The sequence below is a fragment of the Streptopelia decaocto genome (assembly GCF_964273445.1).
Source record: "Streptopelia decaocto genome assembly, chromosome: 2".
In the NCBI taxonomy this organism is placed as follows: Eukaryota; Metazoa; Chordata; class Aves; order Columbiformes; family Columbidae; genus Streptopelia; species Streptopelia decaocto.
The window spans coordinates 36,562,647-36,577,000 of NC_138655.1; the positions used below are offsets into that span (position 1 = coordinate 36,562,647).

Below are 14,354 nucleotides of genomic sequence, written 5' to 3' on the forward strand. Positions count from 1 at the left end.
ACCAGCAACCAAGTCCTGCAAATAATGCTCGAACACAAAAGCTATTCCTGGAAAATATCTCCTCTCCTCACAACTACATGGCAGATCAATGCCAACAAGCCTCAGAAGTAAGCCATGGACAACTTCTTAAATTAGCAGACTGCAAAGTGCACAGGAGAGCGTAACTTAGGATACAAGATGATATTCACCTCCTTGGCAACCTCAAAATTAGAAGAGTTATGTTCTTGGAAAAGCTAGATGCAGAAAAATGACACAGTCAACATTTTCTACCTCAGAGAACATAAAAAAAAATTATATGAGGTCATCTAGTTCACACCATCATTGAAGTTCTTGCATGCCCAACAAAGCAGAAACTGCAAGTTCAACAGTTACAGAAGCACTGTGAGAACACGGTAAGAACACATACGATATCTACAAAGAATTCAGTAAAACTCCAAAACGTAACATATCTTTGGGCTATATTACTACTCTCAGCTCCAGCTATGTAATGATTTAGAGAAATGTGCAATGCCTGTTTCTAGAAAGGCAGGAGGCAAGAATTAAATATTAATTAGATAATAACCTTTTCAAATCTAATTACTCCTAAATCAAAACTAGTCTTAGAAAACTGCTAAAACATAGATAAGATGCATCTTGTAATATGTGAATAAATAATGCAAAGCTTTGAGAAAGGAAAAAGGAAGAAAAAAAAACAGAATTCCTGAAAACATCACCATCACAATTATTACCACAAAGTATCTTCCCAGGTACAGATAGGATAGGGTCTAGCTATTTCTGGATGCAATAGGATGTCTTCTCAAAAGAAGTAACTGAAATTTAAAAGGCTTCAACTGTTTTGATAGCTCATGCTTCTGGATTAAATATGCAATTTGCATTAAACAAAGATAAGTAGAAAGGTAGGCTGGTCTCCAATTTCAAGAAAGGAAGCCTTGAGAAAGTAAGGAAACTAATAAGTGTCAACAAAATAAAAAAAACAATTCCACAATTTCCACGGGTCTGGGGATTAGTATTATACGTCACAGGTCTAAGCCAAAGTTTCCAGATTTAATCAAACAGCACCCTTGAAAGAGATTTCTTAATAAGCCTGTATATGATGGGGGTGTGAAGGGAAATGAGAATAGGTCAGAAGAGAAAATCAAGCCTCAGACATCAAACAGCATAGGGATAAAAGCAAGAAACCCAAAACAAAGCTATTTGGCAAAACAAGCAAAAGAATAGCCCAGTATGCAGCAAGGAGAGAGTAGCAATTAATATAGCCTAGATATGGTCCAAAATGATCAAGTATTTTTCTCTTTTTATGAAGAACATGAATGCTGCATCTTCAGGAAAAGGCAGGACAGTCAACTACAGCAGATATACATAGAGGCTGGTTACCACAAATTAAGTGGAAGTAAAAAAGCTTCCCTGACAGAACACCTGAAAAATTCAAACATGAAATTATTTGTCATGAAAAAAATACTGGTGGTAAATATATCAAATGTACACAGTATCTAACAAAACCAAAACAAATATTCAATAAAAGGTTATGAAAATGCTCAGTAGGAATGCAGAGTTCATTTCCAAAGACAAAACTGAAAAGCTGGACTCATTACCAGAATGAGGACTGCACAGAGACATGATTATTTTTAAAAATGCTTCATTGGGGCAAGTGTGAGAGGAAAAAGAGAGCTAATAAAATCTAAGTTGCACATACTTATCTTGTTTCCATGCCAGCATTAAGTGAGCCACTGTGAGATTTGAGCTGGAATTTATCATTTCTATTCAGACCATTAAGATTCTAGAATATTCTCAGAAGCAGTAGTGATACATATTGCAAGCAACAGTAAGGTGAAGATTACACAAAATAGTTACCTGAAGTCCTTCCTAGCCTTTATCACTTTAACCTTTCCTTTCACCCTAAGGTTCTAACTGCAGTCTACAGAAACAGCACTAACATTGCCATCAGAAACAGCTATGCCTACTACAAACTTGTTAATAACTGTTTCTCCCTGCACCTCTCTCACTCCCCTCCAAAAGCAGTACTAATGGGCTCTAGTCATTACAATGCAGCTACGAAAGAGGATACACAGTAAAAGCACTAACAGACACACAAGCCAGAATTCACAGTTCCTACCATCAAGTATAGTATGACCCTCACTGCTGTTATCAGATCCTAAAATATACGCGATAATACTCAAGAGCTTGGTTGTGAAGAGTAGTTCTTGTCAGGCTGCTAATTATTCTCTTCTGCAGAAAGCAGAAGCTGCCAAGACAAAGTGCACCTCCATGGAATGCAAGCTGGGTTGGATCCCTTCCTCCCCCAACTCAATCCTCAGCTTCTGAAGTTTCCTACTCTTGCTTGTACAGCTTTCTAAAGGACATATCCAAAGAAAGTGCCTTTAGGTTACTACGGTAGTCACACAGATCTTTATGTAAGATGGCAAAACAAGTATGTACCACAAATGTACCCACTGGCACATTTTAACAACAGGACTGGAAACACTGAGATGATAGAACAAATCTGTTTTACTCAAGTTTAGACTTTCATGAAGTTTTTCCTGCTCATTTGAGCTTCACATGCATGCAGCAGTTTTAAGTAAAGTTCTCCTTAGCTTGCTTCCTTTACCAGCACACTCTCTCCTCAAAGTACATCTTGATATACTTGTAGAATCAAACAACATTATTCATCTCTGAGGAAGAGAGGTGAAGAGGAGAGATATATAACTCAAAGTAAATCTTTGTTTCGTCGTATTCTTCAGACAGCAATTCAGTTCAAGGATGTTTACATTCCACATCTGAAGAATGACTAATTCACTCAAGGAAAAAAAAAGCTTAGAGGAAATTGCACAAGAGCAATGAAATAGTTCGAGCTTTTTAAAGGAAGTATTATGATGCTGTCTTTAAAACCTACCATACATATAAGCGAAACAAAAAATCCATGCCACAAAACTTGATTTTTCAATATGCAATTCAAGAGCTTCCCCACAGAACGGGAAGACTTTACTTCCAAAAAACAAGTCAAATTGGAAGGCCAAAAAAGGAAGAGGGAGAGGAATGACAAGGAGTGGAAATGGGAACAGAATAAGAAAAAAACACATAGGCATTAGAATCAGAAAACAGGACGGAAGACAAAAAAAATATCTTTCAAAACTTTGATGGTTTATATTTTTGTTTCTTTTACACAAAAATTTATAGAAGTCTAATAGGATATCTATGAATAAACTGGCCACTTAACCAAAACAACCATTAAAACCAAAGCCACACTTTACTCCGTTACAAAACAAATGTTTTCACAAAAAAATCATGTAGGATGCCAGCTGCTAATGTGATGTGGTACCAAAATGTTATCCTTACATTCGGACACTTAGGTATTTTATATGAGAAAATGCTGCTATTTGGGGATAAAAATATCAGAACTTCGTAAAGCCAAATTCTTTTTTCAGAAAGAAATGGTTCAACATTTAAACATTCACAACTTCTAACACTGGACTATGGCCAGTACTGTGAACAGATTTCCATAAACCTGTTGAAAATAATACCAAGTGTACTAGTTTTTAAAAAAAAAAAAAAAAGTAGCACTTCTAGGCACTAATAGCCTATGCACTTGCTTACAGTGCTTACACCTTACATACTTACAGTAAACCGTTTTTTCTTCTCTCTGTGTTCATCAGAGCTCGGAATGCTAACACTTGGGCAGCTTTCTTTGAGATCCATTGTATGTGGTGTTTTGACAAATTTGTTACAGGACCCTGCTTCAGGTGTTGCAATCAGAAGATATCTTCAACAGTATTGATCCAAGATATGCAGCTTCTCTTGAGAAAATGTGAATTCCATCCTGTAAGCTTAAAATGAACATAAAAGGAAAATTAAGTACGGGCAACACTCAATTCACAGTGCTAAAACCTACATGACAAAAACTTTTCCTGGCTGGAAATGCACTTAATGTGCATATATACAGCCATAATAATTATTATTTAGCAAACCATTTCGTGCTTGTGCTCCTTTGCTCTTTCACTGAAATCACTCGCATTCTCTAAGTACACAAGTGCACTCAAAAGAAAAAACAAAGTTGCACAGACATACTGGAAACAGATTTGGGCCCACTACAGACAATACGTTGAAGGAAAAAAGATAGAACACAAAGAAATAATTAAAGATGACAACCTGGTATGAGACATCTGATAAAAGCCACTAACATGTACATTCAGAGCAGTTTATTTCAAAACCAACATTTTTCAACTGCATGAGTCTTTACCAGAGGGCATTTCAGATTTGTCAGAACATGCTGAGTATATTATCACATCAGAGATAAAAGATGACATGAGAAAAAAAAAAAAATTGTGTGAATTTTAGAAAGGGACACAGGTAGTATCATGTGTCTGTTGGAATATTTACCTTCTCTTGCCCCATACTTGACACACTTTGTGTTTAGCAGAACAGTAAGGTTGTGCATTCCCTTCAGTAGAACAGTTAGATTCCCAGCAGAACTTGAGAAGAGCACAAGGCAACAGAGAGTATAAAGCCACCAAAGGCAGAAAACTTATTATTAAGTACATGCCTCTTCCCTCCCTAAAAGACAGTATTCTCCACATGTGCCTTGAGCACAAGCAAATTGTTGACTGGACATCACTGCAAACAACAGGAACTTCAGCACTGCCTAAGAGCAGCTGAAATTAATGCTACATAGCTACAACCCTCTGTTCCTGCCTGCACGGCCATTTGAAGTGTTTTAGTGAATGCAGCTCAGCTTTTAGAACACTATGTGTCTGACCAACTTACAAACATGAGAAAAATCTTTTACAAAGTGGAGACCTGAGTTCTTTTCAAAACAGCAAGAGGAAAAAGGAATACTCAGTTCAACATTTAACTCCCTATTTTCTTAAAACAAGGAAGTATAAAAGTGAAGTCTATATTTCATTTTACAAATTTCCAAAAAGCAAAAACTAATCCAATGCAATTCTGCTATTAGAGAGACACCCATATTTATGTTGGCAAGAAGGCCAAAGCCCCTGGAATCCTGTGCAAAGATTTGTTCTTGATAGCCGACTAGTCTCAGTCAGTCAGTTGACTATGTTTTTTGTTCTCAAAAGCCAGATCATCTCTCTGGTCCAAACTTCATGTTATTATTCCTCCTGTAGCCATTTAAATTGTAGCCATCATGTAATTTTCAAAGATCTATCTGGTGACCTTAAATAAAAAAGAGTGGTTGAAACCACTGTAATCACAGCTAAGTGATAGATCACCCATACTGCAACATATTCAGATAATTATTTTCAGTTACATCTGCATTTACCTTAGTTTGATTGTTCCCTACTGCACTGATTAGGTAATTACAGGGTTCAGCAGGGTTAAGCTCCCCCCTGCCTTTATTTTACTATAACACAGCTCATCCAAGCCAGTTACACAGACTTTGAGTTTTAAATCAGTTTCTTTTCCTTTGGCAAGCCACTGTTAAAAGCTTTATTACAACAAGGCACAGTTCCCATTTTCCACAATTTTATAGTGACCTAGGATTAAAACTGTTCTTCATCCATTACCACACACCAAAATTAAGCTCTAAAGGTTAACTGTGCTCTTCTCCCTCTTAAGAGGTCCACTAAAATAGTCAATAGGCACCACTTTCAGTAAGTGTTTCACTACGCTTAGACTTTACTAAGCACTTATGTCAATCTTTAGCCACTTCAGCACCAGGAACTGAGCACAAGTCCCTGTGTTTATCTGTCTTCCTGCTCATCACAGAAAAACAAATAAAGCTTTAAAATGGATTAGGTGTTCACTGACTAATATCACTCACTGGCTCTCTCATAAACTGACAGTCATTACAAAGGTTCATAACATACTTGCTGTCATTCTCACAATATAGGCTGTACTTCTCTCATCCCTTTCACTTTTTATCCTTGCTGTCCTAGTTTTAAATACCAGTACAGAAGCAGTATGGATTAAAAGCTGTAGCCCAAAGAATAATCACTTGGAAGACTGAGCTTTACTCCAGATCTAAAGGTGAAAAATCTACAGAAAACAAAAGGAGGAAATGTCACCCAGATTAATTCAGGAAGAGTTTATTCATCATACTGGGGAGAAGAAGAATAAATCATCTGAGAAGCTGAAACTGCAAGGTTCAGATCTCTTTCTTCAAGCTGCCTAGAAGATCACTAGCTGTGATTATTTTCTCTCTCTGAGGCATGTCCTCTGAATTGTGCGGGTCACTAACACTAAGCTGAACTGCCAAACTCGGAAGAAATGCATTTTCAGTTTGCCACTAAGCTCTAGAGGATCAGAGCTTTCTTTCAATTTCTATTTGCCAAGAGCTTATCAGCTCTTGAGAGCTTCTTACATCTGGTTTGTAGGCTTGACTGTAGAAATAGGGATAGATTTGCCTTAATCTTTGCCATGCTGTTGTTTAGGAACTCAGCTGTAGTTTCAGTAGCAGGTAAAACTACTAATGCTGTGGTAACTACATGAAGCAATAACAGAGAACAAACAGTAGAAATGTATTTTCACGCACAGCTTCGAAAGTGAGAACTGCAGTGTCTTGAGTGTTTCCAGATATGAGTTAATTCAACAGCTGAGAACTCTTTGTCTCTGGTTATAGCTTTTCCTGTAACTAAGAACAAGTATCCCATAGCCTCAACTTTGTTAACTGGCAGAAAGGAGAAGGACTTCAGAAAACTGGATAGCAAAATAAATCCCCTTAAAATCATACTTGGGCACTAGTGAAAGAGCATGTAGATAATGCAAGACAGGTTAACACTGAGACTAGTGCTACCCAGAAACAGCTAGAACTCTTAAGTTGCTACAGTATCTAAGCCTGGAACAGAAGGCACAGACAATGCATCAGAAGAACAGAAATCAGGCATCTTCCTGGCAAAGTTTCAACCCTACCAACAGCCACACTGTGCATTCTCTTCACAGTGGCTGTCAAAAAGCAAGCAGTATTTTCACAGTTTCCTGCAGGAAGCCACAGCAATGTCAAATTTCAGGCCGACCTTTGGCTCTGGTGAAGTAAGAGCACGGCAATAACTCTTTGAGTAATACAAGTGAAGTGGAGTCAAGAACAGTCAAAAAACCCCCAAAAAAGACAGTCTACCTGCAAGCACACTTGAAGAATCACCAGGATCCATACTCACTCATTGGAACAGAAGAGGCGTTTCCCTATGCACTAATCACCTGCCTAGAAAGACTTACTCCAGGACTGAGTCACCAGTAAAACCAGCTGCTGAAAATCCCACCTGAACATGATTCCAATTACAGAAGCAACCTACATATTCAGAAACAAAAAGGAAGATGCAGGACACAGTCCTATTATTTGCTATAAACATTATTTCCTCTTACTTTAAAGAAAGTATAATCTTTGGCATACTTTCCAACACTTCCTCTGTCCTCCCCACAAATATCCTGATAATGACTCAACATATCACTGGATATTACACAATCTTTCTGAAAGCCCCGAAAGTCAACTTCTCCTCAACCACTTTATGATGAAACAGAGAGTCCCACTCTCTTCTTACCAGACAAGCAGCTGACACAGAGGAAATGGGAGACAAGATGTTCGGAATTCAGTACAACAGAAATACAGGATGAGGAGAGACAGAGACTGCAGAAATCACATGCTTCAGAGCCAATGCAAAACACAGATTGCTAATCTGTGAGGAGAGATTGATGGCCAGAAGCTGTTGAGTAACCAAGCTGTGAAGAAAACAGGTTTCACACAGGCCATCCTTCTGAATACCACATACATATGATTTTTAATACAAGAACACTAAACACCAGCATAGACCTCTAGAAATAGTACAGCTGAAATGAGAGCACTAACCAAAATATTCTGGCCACTCCTTGGTTTATCTCTATACCACTTCCAACCACAATTTGAGAGGAGAATTGAGAATTCAGCCCTTTGTATAAAGGAAAAAGCCTGCTCCCTGTTGATACATCCACCCACTACATTGCATTTTTAAAAATCTCTAGTAGCACCACTATGGAAAGCAAATGACTACTCTGCAGCAATGTGCGCAAAGTCCAATTCATCTGATTCTTTCTACTTGTAGAAAAATACAGCAGGTAAAGTGCAAATGCAGTCAAGGCAAAGAAATAACTAACTCCTCTTTTTTTTGTCTCTATCAAATTTACTCTGGAGAGGTCAGGCAAACATTTACTTCCCATGATTCCACTGTACCCAAGAACATCCCTTCTGCCCCACCTCCCAAAATAAGCTCCACTAAATTACTCCAACTGGCATATAACAAGATTCGTGGTTTGGACTAGATCTATTTGTATTTATGTTCTCTGCATGACAGAATACAGGTTCTTTGCTGTGGTAAGCATACCCCAAGTAATAAAATCGGTCTAAAGAACAAATACTGCCAATAAAATGCAGTTGCCTTTTAATCCTGAACACAGGTCCATAATAATTTCATCTTCAGCTTGTGTCCATAGTATCCAAAAAGGTCACTACATGCCTCAGATGCTAAAACTTACACAAACAGCACAGTACATAAAAGAAAAATTTTTAAAAAATTAAAAAAAAAAAAAAAAAAAAATCAAGCTTGCATTGCACTTGCTACCTGTATTTCCTACATACCTGGTGCAATTTCAGTTAAATGTAGATTCTTAAGGACAGCACAGATCAAAATTTCTAGCAACAGCACTGTGAGCTACTTTCAAGAGGTCTTAACAGACACTGATACCAGCCACTTGTAACATAGTCAGTTCTACGTAAGAGGGCAGTCAGGCTTCAGTAAACACAAAGCGCACAATCCCAGCTTCATTTTGCCCCTCTTAATCAAGATTAAGCAAGAGGGCCCCTCATTTCTATTCCAGATATACTGCCCATTTTTTTACATGATCTTAAAACAAAAGTCACCAACTGTCCTCCCTCTGTTTTACTACATAAACACAGGAGAATTCTTATCTGTTTAAAATTTATGTTATTTCTAATGCATCAACCATGGAGAAAATTACTAGATTTTATGTACTATAACTGGCAAAAGGGTAAAATCCATACAACGGAATATATCTGGATTTTAAAATACTTCAACATGTAAGTCCAAGCAACACTTCACAATCCAGAAAACACACATTTGAAGTCTGTGCTCTGAAGAATTCATATCTGCCTAAGAACCATAAAGCTGTTGGATAATGTAAAGGCCACAACCTAAATAGTGGAATATAAAATGCAAGTAAGATAAAGAGCCTTTAACAATATCCAAATCGCATGCCCAATTCACCACTACTTGATTCCTCATGCTACAGTAGTGCAACAACAGCTAGTACTTTACATCTGTTCTTCAAGGATACTTTACAAACTCCTGCAGGTAAGAGCGTACATTGACCTCTCACATATTTCAGTGTTGCACAGAGAATACGAAGGTGTTTCAATTCTGTAAGAATTCAGAGAACAGTTGTTTATACATGTATAACAGAATTTGGTGCAATAGTGTCAGATGTGGTGAGGCTGTAATTTACAATCAAAGGTGGGAATTAAGATTGGAAAGCAATTTAACACAATTCATCATCATCACGTAACCACTAGTGACTACTTCTTCAACTTTAAAATTGTCAAAACAATTTAACAAAACTGTTAAAACAATCGGTACTTCTCACCAACATGTGCAAGTTAAACATGCTGTATTTCTGACCTAAACGAGTATCTCAAAATATCTTTTAGAAATAGGTCTATTTTCTAGATTTAAGTTATTAAAAATACCATGCATGAACACTACCTTAACAATATTAACAGTGAACTTTCCAAAATGCTTTCCAAAAGCTAGTAACATTTTTTCCTGAAATCTAAAGTATATTACAGCCCTCAGGAAAATGCTCCTCCATACACACCTTTCTTTTTTATCATTAACTCATATTACGGTCATTGAAGACTAAAAAAATAAAACAATCAGAGCTATATTTAGACATTCATTCTGCATGAATCTATAAACACACTTAATATATGTGTGAAAGAAGTTATAAAAAAACCTCAGCTACAAGAATACAGCAGCAAGTGATATTCACAGTCATCTTCAGTGCCAAGTAACTGGAAGAACCACAACGGTTTTCAAGTGACATTACTGTGTTGAAATGAAGTACCGGCACAGAAATGTACCTGAAGTTTAAAGGGGAATAAGAAATGAAAATTCCATACCGCCAAATTACTGCATGTCTAGAAGAAAAACAGTTACACCTTTAAGAGTTGCTAGAGGAGAAAAATTCACATAAATATTAAAAAAAAGACGAGCTGTCAAAACAGCTTTAGCATTAATACAACTACCTTTTAATTAACCTCCACAAAATTAAATTCCTCAAGGGTACCTGAATCCCTGCAAGACAGCATTGCCTAAAAAGCTTTAGTTTTTCAGGACAAGACCTCAGTGCTACTCCCCCTCCGGTTCGCTGCGCTCTTCCGAACCCCCGGCTGCAAACACCGGGAGCCCGAGCGAGTCCGGTGCGGATCCCGCCCTCAGGCGCGGCCCCTCGCCCACCGCCGGACCCGCACCCACCCACCGCGCCAGCGAGAACGGCAGCTCCGCTCCCTTCCCGCGGCTCGGGGACGAACCCGAGCCGCTCCCCCCGCCCCGACAGCGATTTCTCGGCACCCTGATTTCTAGGAAGTTGCACGTTTCTCACATTCCCGGTCCGCTGCCGCCGCCGCTCCCCCGCGCGGCCGCCTCCCGCCCGGCAGCGCGCCGCGGCTCTCAGCGCGGGGAGGAGGCCGAGCGGCGCCGCGGGAAGGGCGCACGGCAGCGCCCGGCGCCAACGGCCGCGCACGCGGCCCCCCCACCCCCCGCAGCCGCCGCGTCCCTCCGCCCACCCGCCCACGCACCCCGCACGTGCGGCCGCCGCTCCGCAGGGGGCGGGATAGAGGAGCGGGAGCCGCGTTAACCCACCCGTTCGCCTCCTCCCGGGGAGGGCGGGCGCGGGGCCCGGCCGCGGGTGGCGTGCGGGGGTGAGCGGGCCGCTCCGCTCCGGCCCACCCACGGACGCGGCCAGCGCCCGGCCGCCCTCACGGCGCCAGGCTGCGGCCCGGGCGTGGCGCGGTGCAGCCCAGGCTGCCCGCCCGCCAGCCAGCGCTGCCCGGGGGCCCTCCGCGGGGCCCACACCCTGGCTTGCCCCGGGCTGTAGGCCCGCGCCGGGAGGCGAGCTGTACCCCCCACCCTATTTAACCCATCTCCCCGGGGATGCTCCCACCTCCCCACAGAAACGCCTGAAAATCCGTGGTGAAGCTGCCACTCTGGTAAAAATAATAATTAAAAATATAATTTTGCATAAGAGAGGTTTCAGTTTAACTCTTCAGTGCGCTTAGGGTGTCCACGATCCACTGGGAAGCCCGTCATTAAGCCAACCAGCCGCTGCAATGAAAGCTTCCCTCCCTCTGTACATGCAGAAGGAATGATGCAGAAAACTGAGACAGACTTGTATAGTATCTATTCAGGGGACTATTTCTGCACCCACTGAAATTAGAGGGTAAGTTTCAATATCCCAGTTAAAATCCAACTAGACTTAAAGTGTAACATGGTAAGTTTTTCCTGAGCAGATGGAAGCCAGAAACAGTTCCAAAAATACAAATCCCAGGAAAAAAAAAAAAAAAAAAAAGTTTTTTCAATGGCAGTATCACTTCTGCTTTATTTTGTTAACTAGATCTAGAAGTGCAGGGCAGGCAGGAGTTACTGTAGATTCAGTTCAACAGAACAAACCACCACAGCCATTAAGTTACAACCCCTGTGTTTCTTGAGGATCTGCTGTGGTCTCTAAACGTGCATGTTCATCACAAGGCTTGAGAGGCAAAGAATATCTAATGCAAATGGTTAACGCTGAGGGTGGGGTAAAAGCTGATGCCATTTTAGCTTCCCCCATATAAATATTAACACCTGAAATGATTCTCAGGTTTTCAACTGCGGTGTAAAGAATGAGCAAGTGTGAAAACACTGTGGGCCATTCCACTGTCTTAACTGATGTAACACCACAGTGCCCCAAAACCCCACAGGCTTTCAGGAAATTGATTTTGGAGAAGCCCCATGTTCCGGGAGCGTGTCTTTACACGACTTGTATTTGGGCCTGACGAGACATGATGATGCTCGTTTCCACAGTCGCAGGTATTGGCAAGTATCTGGCAAGCGGTGATCGTAGAGATCCTGTTCCTGCTACGGGAGGATTCCTGCATCGTGCTACGCTCATGTGTCAGACACTGACACTCATCCAAGCTCTCTCCAAAAACAAACCAGAGAAGCAGCCTGGCGTTATTTAAAATAGGTCAGTGTTCGGATTAGGGTGTTGCAACTGTGTACACACAAGCTACAAGTCAATTGGATCACAAGCTTCCGCTTTAGAGTCCACGCAGGAAGAAATTAGGAATTTTCCCATCCCTTCCTGATTCTGGAGTTTCGTATTTTTGGGTAGGCACTGCACAATCCAGAGACTCCGCATGGTAGCAACAGCCTTCTCTGGCATGTTCAGATCAGAGAAGGTATTTGGCTTACATTCACAGAGAGGTTTTAAAGAAACTTTGTTAGCACTTCTCCTTGTGAACCCCAGAGCAGAACGCTTTTGAACTTCAGTCAGTTAGAATAACATGGGCAAATAATTTAATCAGGTAATCTGTATTCAAGAGTTAATTTACTTTACAGTTGTTTATCAGTGTTCACCTTCTGTCTGGTTGATAGTTTTAGTTAATCATTCACTTGTCAGTAAATCAGTTGAACGGAGCCACTAGACGCATTTACAGTGAGTAGAAGGGCCTCAACCCAGGAAAGCTGAGATGACCCAGGCCTACAAATAATTTAGCTTTGTCTACCTGGACACACAGTCTAACCCCTAAACCTTTGACTAAAAAGTGCCTATTTGTCCATCCTCACCGTTAAAGACTCCCTGAAGACTGGGCTGTCAACTGCTTAATTTTATGCTGTTCCTCTCACTATTCTGGAGCTGTGTTCAATCTTAAGTAATTAGAGAGCAGCAACATGGGGAGCAGCACAATCCTTAAATTGTAATTTGCGTGAATGAATTCCACAGCATGTTAATCTGCCTAGTGCATCATACTATGCAAAACACTGTTAAGGTCCTAAAATTTAAATAAATCTTAATTTACAGATTTGCTCAATGAGCTTTTAAAGGCTAATATTCTAATGTCAATGTGCATACCTGGTGGTTAACTGTGTAGCACACACAGAAACACACACAACTCGCCTTTCAAGTGAAGTTAAAGGTCAGCATTTGTTCTGACATTTTTGTCCCTGGGAACTCCCCTGCATTCCCCATTTATGTTTCCTGGGCAAGTAATACACACAAAGAATCTTGCTTCCACTGCTTTGCAGTACTTTTTCTAAAGAATGTTACAAATCCGTGTACTGCGCTGTCATCCCAACTATTTGGTATTTGCTAAGGAATACTGAGCGGTGGGGGTGGAAGAGAAGAAAAAAGGGAAGAGAAATGAAGGACCCATTTCAACCCACTGCAAATACAAGAGGTCACAGAAATGCAGGGTACCTTGTAAGATGTTTCTTCAAGCCAGTATGAGCAAGAAGCAACAATGTGAGCTGTTAGGTTCTGTTTTTACTGAAAATGTCCTTAAATTAGTATGAAAACCTTGTCCCTGACCAAAGATCAAGTATCTAATTTTGCAAGATCAAGAGAACTCTACAAACAAAAATATAGCATAAAAAACGTTGTAAGACAAAGACAAGCATGAATGCAGATGACTTGTTTAAACATAGCCAGGAGCTTTGCTAGTGAACACTGTTCTGTATGTGTATTCTGTGATACCTCAGTATATATTCAAATATTCACATAACAAGCACGGTCCAAACCACGTGACAAGCATAATCCAATATTTTTAGTTACTGCTAAAGCATGGTGGGTCAATTGAGAAACACCTGGAAATAATTACCTCGCTATCAGCCTCAAACACCAACACCACAGCTTTCTGTTTTAGTTCCTGCATCTTTGAGTATCTTAGCCTATTAACACCAAGCTTTCTATCCTACTCCTCATGCTCAGGAACAACACAAACTCCTTGCCCCAGAAAGGACTATTAATAGTGTCATCAGGTTTGGACACTGAGATGAGATGGTGTTTGGAATTTAAAACTCTTCTGTGACAGTAACTCGCATAACCTACAACTCCAGTTAATCCCAATGCATGTCTGTTTATAATAAAACCCTCCAAAAGGCATTAATGTGACACTGCAATATATATGAAGTGATCTTTTAAATAATTATTGTTAGCCTTTAGCCTATAAAGCCCTAAATTTAGACTTTGCTCAGGAAACAACTGAAGGCCATTGTAGTTAACTTTGCAGGTGCCAATTGTTTTAATCGAAGAACCTGACTCCAAGCGGGTTGTATCCACCTACACAGCACTGAGCAGCCTGAGGAGATCACCATTTGGAA

General features: G+C 40.4%; 1 protein-coding gene across 6 annotated transcripts in view; it reads right to left on the reverse strand.

The window, feature by feature from the left end:
• The window catches only part of LOC309436467 (serine/threonine-protein kinase Sgk3), a 59,658-nt gene that overhangs the window by 25,748 nt on the left and 19,556 nt on the right, over positions 1-14,354 (reverse strand). For 2 of the 6 annotated variants that reach the window (XM_082045667.1, XM_082045668.1), the window contains exon 2: positions 3,616-3,821. In XM_082045667.1, the coding sequence (XP_081901793.1) occupies positions 3,616-3,693 (78 nt within the window). In that variant the 5' untranslated portion in view covers positions 3,694-3,821. Of the gene's footprint in view, positions 1-3,615; positions 3,822-10,281; positions 10,408-10,469; positions 10,491-10,596; positions 10,727-10,792; positions 10,891-14,354 lie in introns of those variants that run through there. The other 4 variants (XM_082045670.1, XM_082045671.1, XM_082045672.1 and 1 more) reach the window with 4 other exon arrangements.